General features: G+C 34.7%; 1 protein-coding gene and 1 pseudogene across 1 annotated transcript in view; both read right to left on the bottom strand.

Moving 5' to 3' along the window:
- CRPPA (CDP-L-ribitol pyrophosphorylase A) overlaps positions 1–15119 on the bottom strand; it is a 162735-nt gene that overhangs the window by 70806 nt on the left and 76810 nt on the right. The window contains exon 9 of the mRNA XM_008148501.3: positions 3344–3475. Within this exon, the coding sequence (XP_008146723.2) occupies positions 3344–3475 (132 nt within the window). The remainder of the gene's footprint in view (positions 1–3343; positions 3476–15119) is intronic.
- LOC103294027 (60S ribosomal protein L10a-like) lies at positions 550–1197 on the bottom strand (annotated as a pseudogene).

Genomic DNA, 15119 nt, shown 5'->3' with positions numbered 1-15119 from the left:
TGAGTGTGGCTCTTCCACAAAATACCACGTGCGGACGCACACGTACCGCGTGATTAAAACTTCGTGGCCCATGCGCAGAAGTCGGTTTTCGGCTCTCAAAAGAAATTTCAATCGTTGTACTGTTGATATTGGGCTCCGTTGACTAATGAGTTTGCCGACAGCTTGAATAGATGAATCACTCATTTGTATGTAATGAATTTGTGAGAAGGCCTTCATTAAAGAAGTCTGTTTAACTCTATTCCTTGATGCTTCCCATTTTTTTAACCATAGCCCCTTTTTAATGGCATAGCTACTAAACATCAGGGGATCTTTGGCAAATACTCTTTAAGGTGGAATTATGCACAGGACAGCTTATTGGGCTAATAAGAGTCAACCTGGATCTTTGAGGACAAACATATATTAAACTTTCTCACATATCTGAAACATCTTCATCATTGTTCTTTTAAGAAGGGGTAAGCTGCACCTAAGTATGCTATCTTTGCTTCCTAAAATTATGAGACGCATATATCTTTTTTTAAATGACAGCAATATGGTTTACTCAGCTGTGCTTTAGTACAGGCATGGGGGCTTGCCCATGGTGCTCTTGATGTATAAGGCCTGACGTTCTGCCAGTTCTTTTTTAGCAAAGACACCAGGAAATGGACAGCTATGAGGATGTTGTACACAAGCTCATCATCTGTCATCTTCACTTGGCCAACAGCCACTGGCAGACAAAGCAACCTCTTCACCTGGAACTGGATCATAGATTTCACTTCGTGGACTTTGGCCACCATGTCCTCACTGGGGGTCAACGGGAAGGGAACGTGCCAGCCTTATTCAGGCCCGGGCCCGGGTTTACTGGGATCTGCTTGATGAGAGACTCTGAAGCCAAAAAGGCATCATGCTTCTTAGCCAGCTTCTTGACCAGTTTCTTATTCTTGTTGAGTTTCTTCAGCACCTGGGTGTCCATGGGAGGTTATTCACAGCCTTGGCCTCATCACAGTGCTGCTGGTCCCCAGAACAACATGGAGAACTTGAGGTTGGAGTGGATTTAAGCCTGACAGTGCCCGAGAAGTGTTTGTCCTTCTGAGGGTCATATTTCTTCAAGCTGATCTGCAGCTCCACTGTCTCCAAAAACTTCTGGTGCTTGCGCTGGTTCCCATGCAGAACTTCACGCATCGCCTCCTTCAGAGTGTCCTGGGAGACTTTGCTGCTCATGGCTCCTCAAGTGGCAAAAAACAGAAAAGACAAAGGCATATCTTGAAGTCCTTGCAGGATCATCTTCTCCCCACTTTTGGACGCATAGCAGAGAGCTGGCTTAGCAGATCCAACTTTGCTCAAAACAATGAAGCAGATACCAAGCAGTAGATAGCAAAGGTTCCTCCTTTCCATCAAGGCCACCTCTCCAAACAGGTAGCCTTCACAGGTACAGAGTCACATATATACTCACCTGACTCCATTCCACAAATGTGGGAACATGCCAGGGGTGGGAAAATGAATAGTTTTATTGCAAATAAAAATTCTACAAGGATTACTAGGTTTAGCAAATAAAAACACAAGATGTCCAGTTATATTTAAATTGCAGAGTAACAATTATATATATAAATAAAAGCCCAGCTACCAGAACAGCAGAACGGTTGGACACTGTAGTGGCCAACCGGCCCGATCCAGGCCCCAAACAGCCCCCACACACACCTCCCGCAGCCCCTCCCCCCAGCTGGCCCACCCCCGATCTGCCTCCCTCACCCCCATCAGGGGCAGGGCCAGCCGGCCAGCCTCCTGCATCTTCTCCCCCACACCTGCCCAACCTCGATGGCCCCCATCGGGGCGGGCCCACCAGACCCCAACCATGCACAAATTCATGCACCGGACCTCTAGTAGTGATACTAAAATTTATAGACTGTCTGAAATTCAAATTCAACTGGGAATGCTATAGTTATCTGGCAACCATACTCACCACTGGAATGCCAGCTATAATGCATCATGGTCCCTTTTGCTTAGCCTAAATCATAGAATGAAGGAAATCGCAGGGATTGTGTGTACTCTACCATTTCTCAGCTTTTGAGATTTCCCTCAGTGAACTCTATTTTATGTCTGTATAGTGTGGCACAGGTGTACATCTATGACCCTTGCATGGCACAAAAGAAGGAATTGATTTATTTTTACCACTGTAACAATCTACAGTACAATCAAAGACAATCTAATGAACAGAAAATATCCCTGAACTCTTGACAGTTATATGTCCCTGGACAAGTTTATGTATCCTCTAGGCTTTGGTTGTCCTAACTCCAATAGCTCCTACAGCACTCACAGTTTACAGTTCCATGATTCTAAGCAAAGTTTGCCTTGTTCTTGATGACTAACCGGAGGTCATGCTTTCATATTTTGGAAGCAGAGGAAACAAACTCAAAAGTAAAAGAAAACCGAGGGACTCACTAAAAGATAATCCTTATATTTATGAAAATTCTCTTGCTTCAAAAGAAATGTTACCTTCAGGCTAAAAAAGGCACCTTAAATATTTCAGCAACAATAGCTGTTATTCATCATCCATATAACTTTAAATACCTGTCATTTCCTGGGCAGTCAGTACCAAATAATTTTTATTTCAAACCATTATAAAAGCAGTTGACTATTTCATTTCTTTGACTACTGTGTGGTACTTCTAAGAAACTCTAGAGCATTCTTCAAATTCCATGAAAGGTATCTATGTAAATGGAAAAATCCACCTTCTCTAATAGGTTCTCCAAATAGTTTGATTTATATAACATTCCTCTGCACAAAGAATTTATAATGCTAATTTCTTTTACCTTCTCCTTAACTAACTTGCTGCTATTAAAAGACAGTGATGATAAGAGTTTTCTGTAATTAAATAGCATGTCCTCTTGTAATCTGAATGCCAAGCACTGCTTTCAAGTGATTAAAAACATGTTCACCAACATCTTCAGCTTAACATAAAATAAATTATTCCAAATCATACAAATGGCTAAGAATTATGACATTAGGGTTACCAATTAAATTTAAAAAGTCCAGTTAAATATGGATTGCAAATTTCAAATTCCAAATTTGGAATATACTTAAAATTATTTATCTGAAATTCAAATTTAACTGGGCATTCTGTATTTTTATTTGCATGTCTGACAATTCTATGTGGGTTACCTAGTGTAAGACATTTGCTAATTTTCATGTTTTCTTTTTCCTAATCAAAACACTTGTTTTGATTTTTCCCCTCGAATAGAGAGAAGTAATTTTCCAGCCAATATTTTCCTTATTAACACATCTCTTTGCTTTTAACAAAGTCAGGTTCTCACTACTAAATCTGTAGTCTATAGGACATACAATCTGAAGAGAACAACATTTTACCTACCTGTGGGTAATATATGAGAAGTCCACATAGTAAAATATTTCTTTCTTTCACTTCCTTTGCTAGTTCCCTAATCTGCATTAGGTTTTCCATTTTATGATCAAAATGTACTGATTTATAATCAAGAAAATGCACCTGCAAAATAATATAAAAGTCAATAATTAGAATACTTTTTATTCACTTTTCTTTGAACATGTAACATTAAAGAAACTAAAATTATAATATTATAATTATTTTTATCAATTTGTGTTAATTTGTAGTTAAGCATTCTAAGCCATAAATATTTAGTATGATCAATGAATAATCTTTTATAAATACAGATGCAGTAAACACTCATAGAGAATAAAATGCTAAAAAACATAAAGTGCTAATATAATATAATGTATAAAAATATGATTATACCAATTCACTCAACTTAAATCATAATTTGTAATTTGAAACTAGGCAGGAGGTAAATATTTATAAATACTAGTATATGTTAAATGAACAATATCAATAAAATTTAAGCATGCTTACTTAAGCACATGAAGTTCTTTAGAAGAATCCAATTCAAAGTAATTAATTGGATATCTATCAAATAATTAACTATTTCTTAAATTTAAAAGAAACTTACACAGAATTATTTTTAGCAGTGTTAAAATAATGTTTTCTTGAAATTATTCCAACAACTTTTTTAAACATTATTTTTAATTTAAAATTTAAGGACAGGGTGATCTTTCATCATTTCTCTAAATTATTGTGGTTTTACAGTACTATTTTTCTTTTATGGAATATAAAAGACATGCAGCCTTAAAATAAATAATTTAAAATGCAAATGCACATATAGAATGAACATTCAGTAATATGTATATTCTTTCACAATACCAAATTATAAAAACTTTCAAGGATTGCAATTTGTTCATTTATGTACATTTATTAACTAGAAGAATTTTAAAGTATACTCCACCCTCTCTCCTACTAGTCCCTTCCCTTTGTCTCTGCTCATTTATATGAATATACACTGTTTTAGAAAAATGAAACAACAAAACATCTTATCATGCTCTTTCTGTAACACAGAGAATAATTTTTTAGCAATGATAAACATACAAATGATTGAATTATAAAAACACAATTTCCAAATCCATAAACATAAACATAGAAGGATGTTTTACGAAATTTCTCTGAGAAACTAATATATCAATCAAACAAAACTGAATGGTATAAAGCTGTGGTTCTCAACCTTTCTAATGCCGCGACCCTTTAATACAGTTCCTCATGTTGTGGTGACCCCCAACCATAAAATTATTTTCGTTGCTACTTCAGCGGCCCACAGGTTGAGAACTGCTGCTGTAGAGCCTAAGACCATCGGAAAACACAGATATTTACATTACAATTCATTAACAGTAGCAAAATTACAGTGATGAAGTAGCAACGAAAATAATTTTATGGTTGGGGGTCACCACAACATGAGGAACTGTATTAAAGGGTCGCGGCATTAGAAAGGTATAAAGGCTTTTTGCGTCCAGTGCAGCAACTGAGTGGAGGGTTTTTTACGTTTCCTCCCAAGGTTTAAATTCTATTGCTGTTTTTCTGGCTGTTCTTATCTAGGAAAAGCTGCATATGAGCTGATGCCACTTCCACATTATATGGACCCAACTCCTTTCTTTATCAATCACATATAAATGAATTTTTCTTACTAAGATTTGTGCTGTAGCAAAAACATATAGGTTGAACTGAAGGACATGGTACCATGTTTTTTTGACATTTTTTAAAGGAATTTTGATTGATTGTTTGAGAGGAAGGAAGAGAGAGAGAGTGAAAAAAACAAACAAACATCGATATGAGAGGGAAACGTCCACTGGCTGCTTCTTGCATGCTCCCAACTGGGGATGGAGCTGGAAACCTGGCATGTGCCCTGATAGGGAATCGAGCCCACAACCCTTCAGCGCAGGGCACAACACTCCAACCAACTGAGCCACACCAGACAGGGTATTGTACCATAGTTTTTAAAAGTTGTCTCCAAATCATGAGATGTCTAAACAGGGACCGGAAGACTTTCACTCCAGCTATAGAGGGTAAGAAACAACAAGCACTAGCTCCTTGGAAAGAAAAAAATGTAACAACGCTTTTTTAAAAATCAGTAGGCCATTGCTGTTCACCACACAGTCCATGAATTCCATTAAGGAAATGGTGCGTGAAAGTGAGTTCCAGGCAAGCTATGTATGCATCTACAAACGGCCTATGTTATCCCATCAAGCCAAGAATGTACTTAAATTATAGGGAAACTCAAGACATGAAGTAGTAGGACACAGAAGATGAATGCAGATCCTATACTTGAGTAATTACTCTATGCTGAACATTGTGCTAGTTGACATAATTAAGTTTTAAAGAAACAGATATGGATATTGACTTATAAAATGTATAATCAGGTTGAAGAAGTAGGATGCATCTCCAAGTTCTCTTTTGCCAGAAGGGGAGGCCTAATGACATGAGAAGCGTAAGATAATTTCCAGCAGGTGTACTTCCTACCACCAAAACCATGAAACCTGAGCATATACTTTTCATTGCGCTACTAACTTTGAACCTCTAAAACATAGCAGCTACTTATCAGTTCCAGGAAAACTTCCAGTTGATACAACACAATCAATTTTAATTTAAAAAACCGGGCAGGTTTATAGGACTACAGCAGAGGGTTGCGAAATGATCATAATAACTCAAGAGAAATGTAAATGTTTTTGCCTTAATAAAACAAACTTACAGCTGGACAGGCTTACATCCATTGAAATAGAGCAAAACATTTCATTGGGTTGAGATCTTTGATCTCTTTCTGCACTATTCACTAATTGGCTACATGTAAATTACTGTAAAAACAATTGTTCCCATTTAGTATGCCATTCCTAACAGTCCTTTTTCATGCATACATAAATAAAGATAAGGATCTCTTCCTATCCCCCTCCCAAATGTATATTTTTTTTTAAAGGTAGCAAATTCACTCCTATAAACTAGTAAATTGCTTAAACATAGAACATGTGGGTAGCTTCATAGCTTTGTGGGTGGGCCAGGTTTCCACTCACAAAGTTTGGAAAAGGATTCTGTGGGCCTCCTATCTTCTCCATTCAGTTGTACACATGCTTTCTATTTCTAGCAACCATTTAGTATGTCCCTGGTCCCAGAGGAATTCCCACTGATTTTTTATACTTTAAAATGTGATTTTTTTATCTTGTCTCTGAGAACAGGTACATTAAATAAAGATAATAATTAACATCACATACATATTCTTTAAAACATTAGGAATGTTCCATCACCCCACATGTAATACTTCTCTCATTCCAGAGTCCATGTTCACGTGAAGGCCTGAGAATGGGGTCAGGATTCTCCATTAGGAGGAAAAAGAGACTCTTTGTTTATTTGACAAAGAAGAAAGTAAATTTGTGAGCCATAAATGTGTATTCAAATAATGCACTGTTTAATGCCCACCAAAGTGGAAGGACAGTCAAAATTAAAGTTCTGGTAATTATCAAATAATTGAATTAGAATGAATCAGTAGATAGAACAGAAGTTCTCTGAATCCAGACAATAGATACTGCAAAATTATCTACATATGTGTACAGAAAAGTAAATTGTATGAATTGGGCCCAACATCTTCAAAACAGCCGTTTTCAAAAGAAATAGGAGGGAAATCTAATAACCGATGAAACTGGCCAATACTAAGCAGATCAAAGAGTTCATCTTAAGGATTAGAAAACATTAGAAAAACTTTCATCTCACTTCAACTATTTATAAATTACATGGGTTCTATTAATGAAAATTGCTTTAATTTAATGAATTGTGCTTTTAAAAAGAAAAAAAGAACAAGCTTTCAATATTGAATCACTGCATTTTGGAACAAATTTAAATTAATGCCGTCATGAAATTCAACTCATACTTCTGATGAATAGAAACTAATTAAGTTATAAGCTATCATGGAAACTCAGAGCAAATGCTTAACAACCCATTTGTAAATCTTAACAGAATAAAATGCCACCAAAACTAGTAGACTGAAAAATAATGACATGTAACAAAAGGTAGGAAATAAAATAAATGTAGTTTGCATAAAATTATTAACCACACAAAAGATTTAGATGTTTCTATTTATCCAAAGAATTAAAAATAAATGAGTTTTGTATCAGTACAAATGTTACATTTGTGTACACTTTTTTCAAATCTTATTTAAAAGATCAAAGAAGTAATGGACCCAGAACTTCACATTTTAAACAGTCAATGGAAAAACTAACATTACTTTAAAACATGTTTTAAAAAATCAAAATGAACATTTTTTTTCAGTTACTCCACATAGTGATTTCTCCTATAAGAAGATAACTTTGTCACTGCTATATTATGTCACAATTAGCTGAAGCATTACATACTATACAATTAACGTCTGTATTCTCCATAAAATTTTTCAGAATAAAAAGTTAAAAGCAATCCAGTGATTAATATGAAGCCTGGATTTGTTTAGCTAACCTTATTTTTAAGATATAACTATACTTATTTACTAATGTTTCTCTGAACAAACATCAATCAATCAAAACCAACTTAAAAGTGAAAAATATATTAAAATTAATAGAAAATGACATTAAGATCATTAACAACTGTATTCCATGTATTCAAAAATCTACAAGAAAGAATGAGCATGTTATGTAGAGAAAAGAAAATGTAAATAGTCTTAAACCTAACTTGTAAAGTGAAAAAAACAGGATCTGAGATTAAAAAATTAATAACACCGGAGGGATTAACAGCATATTAGACATGGCAGAAAATATTAGTGAACTTGAAAATATAGCAACAGAAATAATTTAAAATGAAACTGAGAAAAAGGAAATAAAGACTACGACTCAAATCAAAGAATAAAAGAAAAAAATAAACAGAGCCCCAGTGAAATATGGATCAACTTCAAACAGCCTAATATACAGGTAATCAAAGTCTTCAGGTAAGGAGAAGGACAGAAAAAATAATGAAAAAATAATGGCGGAAAATTTCCAAGTTGAATGAAAAATTTTTTTAATTTATTTTTTTATTGTTTGAAGTATTACAAATAGTAGTACATATGTCTCCTTTTTTTCCCCCATTGACCTCCCCCCGGCCTCCCCTACCCCCCAGTACATGCCCTCACCTGCCCCCCCCCCCCCGGAATGTCTTGTATCCATTGGTTATGCTTATATGCATGCGTACAAGTCCTTCGGTTGATCTTAAAACCACCTAACACACCTTAAATAGACACAGACAAAAAAAAAAAAAAAATCCCAGGCTTATAAAGAAGCAGAAAATAGGGTCCACAAGAAGGAAATAAATACATCACTTATAACTGACTCAAAACTGAAAAAAGATATTCAAATTAAAAAATATATTAAAATTATAATGGTATCCCATAGATTCCAAAGTTGAGCACAGAAAAAAAAAAAAAGGACCCAAATCAAACTTGTAGAGAAGAAAACTACAATGCCTAAGATGGAAAATGCACTGTATTTTATTTTTAATTCAGGCCTAGGCATGTCTGCCCACAGAGAATCGAACAATGAGATACACTTTCATGGCATATGAGCGCTGAGCTCAACTGAATGGCCAGCATGGTTAGGAAACATCTGTTTAGCACATGCGTTCATGATGGTGTAAGAGTAAGCTGCGGAACACAGATCACTGAGTGAAACATCACATTCTGTTGATATATTGTAATCATAGCATATAAGTTTGAAGATAACTTTGTTTCATAGTATATTTATGACAAGGCCACATCTACTTACTGGATCCAGGCTTCTGGATCCATTTAATTGAAGAGGATAGATTGCAAGAAAAAAAAAAAAAAAACCTTCAACTATTAATATTTTTAGTATCTAATGGGGCAATCAGTATATTTCACAATCCAAATAAAATGCAGAAATAGTCTAGGAAAAGAAACCTCCAACTGTCTTCCATAATCTTTGATTCAAACTTTTGTCTTGGTCAAAATAACCTAGTATTTCTTATTAATTAAATATATAAGTAAATGCTACCACATGAACTAAAAGATAAAATTAATATTCCTAAATACAAGTTTTTTACTTGCTTAATATGATACTGCAAAATTAATATGGTAGTGATCCATTTAAAGTTTATTATTTTGAAATTTAAAAAAATGCCTCCTCCAAAAATGTTGGAAAGTCACCCCCTAAATTCAGTTTACAAGAGAAAAATTGTCCCACTTAGGAATGAGAAACATTTAAAGTTTAATCCTATATTTAAGAGTAAAAACAGAAAATGAATTTAAAGAACACAGTAGTCATTTATTGGCACAATAAGGTATACTTTCTAACATGAACAGTGAAGGTAAGATTTACAAAAACTAAAAACAGATCATCTGTAAATTAGACAACTATAATTGTTGAATGAAACAAAATTTCTTTTTCTGAAAGGCAAAATGGGGGGAAAAAGTGAACTACCAAAAAGTAAGGAGGATAACATAAATCAAAATAGTGAAATTTATAATATTAAAATTTATACAGAGCAAATAATGTCCTAAAACCTCAGGTAGCACAGTAATATCCTCCTTAATAGAATATAGCTATTACTTGAGAAGTAATTTCTATTTAGTTCCTCATTTCCATCCTCCTTCGTTTCTGCAAGTTGCCACAAAGCATCTATTTGTGGTAGGCAGCCCTGAAACAGGGTGAAATAGGAATGTCAAGGCAAGTTCAAGTCCATAGTCATTTGTGAATGCCTTCTCACACTGTCGGGAAAGGGGGAAAGAGTCTGAGCACAGGGGTATGAAGGGAGGACGCCAAGAAGAAATACTTTGGCACTGTAACACTCACATTTTAAGGATAACAAAAATCAGGCAAGCAAATACTAGAAAAAATGGTGTTTCAGGTAGAAAAACTCACCAGAGGAAACACAGATATGTCAGGTAACGGGGGACATGTGGGACCCACATCAGATGAGAGCCACCAGAGGGCAAAGTGTTCAGCGAGAGTAAGGACTGTGACATTAGCAAGAGCCGCCCAGGCCCGGCCTTTATGATCTGACTGAGCTTTGTCCTGTAGATTTTAATAAGGAGCGTGGCTTGATCAATTTGCAATTAGCAAAAGTTGTAATGGTGTCTAGGATGAGGTCAAAATTGAAACACAGAGACTTGGGGAAAGGGAGAGTTCCTGAGGGAAGAAGATGAATTCAAAAATTTTAAACTTCAAGCACTTGAACATTCCTGTAAAGCCTTAGAGAAATGATGAAAACTAGAGATAAAAACACAGAAACTGGTATATGAGCAATACTTTAAATCATGAGACTTGATGACTCAGGAAGTATATGTCCATTAAAGAAATATCTAACAGATATGTTAGGTGACGGTACTAATTAGCTGTAGCAGATAGGTCATTTAGGAATAAGAAATCTAAACCAAAGTTTAGGAAACAACGGTTCATGGGTGCAATCCAGCCTCCTGTCTTTTTGTAAATAAACTTTCATTGGAACACAACCACACCAGTTTTTAAAAATCTTATCCATGACTGCTTTTGCATGCTAACAGCAGAGTAGAATAGTTGCACCAAAGACATATGGTCCACAAAGCCTAAAATATGTCCTACCTGGGCCTTCATAAGAAAAATGCACCAACCCTTAGTATAAAGAAGTTATCTCAGATCCGGGCAAAGAAAACGGCCCGGGTTACCTCTGGCAAAATGAGAGCACACTACTAAATGACTTTTAAAATCCTCTTCTCCTCCAACAATGTGGTTTCTATTACTTGAAAAGGGCAAGTATTGACATCCCTAATGAACGTCATGTGGTAAAGTGAAATGAGCATGAGGCATAGTCTTACAGTGAGATAATGGCATCTGTGATAACCAACTCTCAGGATTGCTCTGAAGATTAAATGGGATCATGGATTTTAAAGAAAAGAACGGTGATTCATTATTTCAAGTATTCAGTAAGTGTCTGTTGTTATTAACACTAACAAAATTATACTAATAATATGCATTAGCAGGCCACATTTGTTGGGGAAGGGCTGAGATTTATAAATGTAGTGTGAGTTCCATCTCCTACAAACGGGAAGAGCTCAACACACAAGATTACAGTTGGGAGTCTTGCTGGTTTAGCAAAAATCTCAGTACTCTGTCATTTCCATAATCATAGGAAACTTTAAAAAAATAGAAATGGATGCTTCTCCCTAAAAAGACCTAGAAATGGGAATAACACTCAAAGTATTCAGAAGAGACATGCAGGTGCCTTGAACCTGGCCTGTCATTCCCACATAAGAATTTCCAATGCTGCCCTAGCTGGTTTGGCTCAGTAGATAGAGCATCGGCCTGCAGACTGAAGGGTCCCAGGTTTGATTCCAGCCAAAGGCACATGCCTGGGTTGCGGGCTCGATCCCCAGTAAGGGGCATGCAAGGGGCAGCCAATCAATGATTCTCTCTCATCATTGATGTTTCTATCTCTCTCTCCCTCTCCCCTCCTCTCTGAAATCAATAAAAATATATTTTAAAAAAACAGAATTTCCAATGCTGACACTAACATCTCACAACACTTGCTGCATCCCACCCTGGAAGGTACCAGTGAATCAAATACCCCAGCATTTAAGTAGAATAAGTTAAGCTTCAAAAGACCATAAAATAAAACCTCTCACGCCAGGAAAACTTCATCATACTATACTTTTCAAAAGTATCACACGTACATTTATTATAAACGGGGTTCAAGCCAAAGCATGTTTGGAGCAAAGAGCTTTTTGCACTGGTTCCATCACCTTTCTATGCTTTCAATAAAGAACAGTTCAGGCTTCCCAGAAAACTGTGAAAGCATATTTGTATTAGCATATGTTTTACATGAATGTATTATTATAGACATATAACACTTAATTTTAAAACGTTAATGATGTTAAAAAATATATGGTTCTATCTTTTTAAAGAAATAGCATAACATATTGAGCTAAAGAATGTTCCCATTATTTAAAATACAAAATCCAGTACACACACAAAAACCTAACAGAATTCCCAGGCATATTTTTTGAAAAACTGAGTGACCAAACCAGTTGTTCAATTTCTTTTCTAGGGCTAAAATTAATGTAAGCTCACTGACAAAGAAGGCTAGTTTCATTTATTTTGCCTCCTGTGCATTTCATGTTAAATTTTACGCACTGATTTACTAGGACAGCCCTGGCAAATAAATTCACAAATAATTCTGCTCATCTGACTAAGCTTGATAAACTATTTAAAATATGAAAATGAATAGTGATCCCAAGCCTGGTGCTTAATGGAGAAAGATAATTATTCATAAAACAGAGGAAAAGTCTTCTGCAATTCATTTATTTGCACATCCCATAAGAACATAATTCTATCTGAAAATGAACAACCTATATTCACTAACAGAGAGAATACTAGAAGTGTGTGTCCTGTGAAAATCATGTCTTTACACATCATCAGTTGCATAAGCTTCACAATTATTCTTAGAAGATTTCTATATCCCACAACACAAACTTCCCAGTGACTATTGAGTCATAAGCAAAGATCTCCAAACTTAAAATAACAGTCAATTCTTTCTATTCAACACCTTCTACAAGAATGACTTCATTCCTCATCTTTGTGTTAGATATGAATCCTTTCATAACTGAAATTGTTAAAAGGCATTTTAAAGCACAATTCTTTAGATTTTATTATTGATTTAGGCAGGAAATACCTGAGACTTATAATATTAGCAGAAAACAAATGAAAACATTTGTAGAATTTGTGGAAGTGATTGCATTTCTGCCACTGTAGCTGCGTACAACCATGAAAGAGTAAACTGCAATGTATCTTAAGTAAAAACATCCTAAGATTTCAACATACAATAAAGTTATACTTTTCTGAAGGACAAAATCAAGGTAGCCATAAAGGTACAGTAGTAACATGACTGAGATGGAAGTAGAAGAGGTATTTGGACTTACTCCATGAGTCATTCATTGCCTATTAAATACACATAAAATATCCATTCAAAAATACATACAAATAAACTAGGGCTCTGTAATATATATATATGTATAAATGTATCATTAATTATAGAAATATAATATAAAAGCATATAGATATAAATAAATCCAATATGGAGGCAGTAAGAATTATAACAGCTCTCTTTTGTTTTTTTATAAGAACTTGTGCCATAATAACACATTTTCTTAGCCTAGTGGTGATAGGGTTAACAGGAGGACACATACATAACAAAGAGTTAAGTAAAAGTTGACAAAGATACATGTCCAAATCACATGGTTTAAAAATTAAATTTAATAAAGGCTCAATACCCTGTGAAGCTAAAGTAAGAACTCGTTAGCACTTAAAAGAAGGAATGTATATGTTTTTTCAATTGTCATTTGTTCTTTATTAGGAAGAAATATTAAATACATATATGTGTGTATATGTATATTTTTAATCTTGTTCCATCTTATTATTTAACACATAAAAGTAACAAGTGCATTTGATACACTGCATATTGGATTGATTCTGTTCCTGGCTTTGCCATTGGTGAGTTGTAGAACCTTCTGGAAACAATTTACATCTCTGTGACAGTTCCCCCAGATGTGAAAAGTATCAAGTGTCAATGGATGATGGTTTTCTATTTTCTATTTTTTTTATTTGCTGACATGTTCAAATAGTAAACATTTTGAAATATTTTAATATCATATATTCTGATCTGTTATGTCAATAAACTATTTTCCAGTAACTAGAACTAAATTAGGCACTTTTGAAGGTTTATTTAAGTTTTTCAAAGCATTAAAATCCCATATGATAATTTATGTTTTGCTGAAGTGAATTCATGAAGAGATTCTTATCTCTCATAAAGCGCCAATAAAGTTGTCTAAATTGTCAAAGGAAAGAACTCTTGTGTAACTGTTCAAATAGTTATTGTAAAATTATTTTGCTGTAGAAGAGTGGTAAACTACTTTATGAAGTAAAATTAAAGAGTTTGCTTCAATTTTGAACTTCTATTTAGATTTGTTTCCAATTACTTTGGGCTATGTTCGTTGAGAAAAAATAAGCTTTAAATAAGAATATACTGCTCATTATCTCAACTGACAGTAGTACCAAGGGATATTTTGTAAAAATCCTACCAGATCCAAATAAATTAGAATCCCTATTTTACTTTCTAAACCTGTGGAGGTATTTTCATAATCTTGACTAGAAAACAGATGTAGTTAGTTTTGTCTCCTGAAACTCTCTTATCCATTGTCACACACAAAATAACAGATCATTCTAAGCCAAGAATTCAGCCTATAATTCACTCTTGGCACTTTTGAGTTTTGTTTAATTTAGACAAAAGCCTATGTTCTTTGGAGTGATTTTTATATCAGAAATTTTATGAAATTACCTTATACTATGTTGATACATTCAATATATTATTTTTTCTAAATATCTGTTCATCATTATTTAATTAGTGAACAAAACACATGACAGGAGTAGAAAACAGAAAACTGAGCATGTCCCAGGTTGATGGCTATTGTAGCAGGTGATTTCAAAAAGAGCTTCCAGATAATACCCTTGAGAGTTGCCAACTGAAAGGTGTTAGCAATACTATATACCCCCTGGTAACCACAAAGAAGAGAAGGCTAAGAGTAACTTCAGTCAACTCAGGATAAAGACTTTGGCTCCATGATAACTTAACAGGACAGACTAAACAGCTTCAGAAATCACATCTGAACAGGACTCTCAAACATAATTGCTGCACTATTTAGCTGTACAAAAGAAAGTATTGTTTTTCAATGTTTATAAGGTGTTCTTGTTAAAAGACATAGAGAGGATTCTAAATTTTTAAAATTCCTTTATGC

Source organism: Eptesicus fuscus, chromosome 14 (assembly GCF_027574615.1).
Source record: "Eptesicus fuscus isolate TK198812 chromosome 14, DD_ASM_mEF_20220401, whole genome shotgun sequence".
Lineage (NCBI taxonomy): Eukaryota > Metazoa > Chordata > Mammalia > Chiroptera > Vespertilionidae > Eptesicus > Eptesicus fuscus.
Note: the sequence above shows the minus strand (reverse complement) of the source record. Positions and strands in the feature narration are given on the sequence as shown.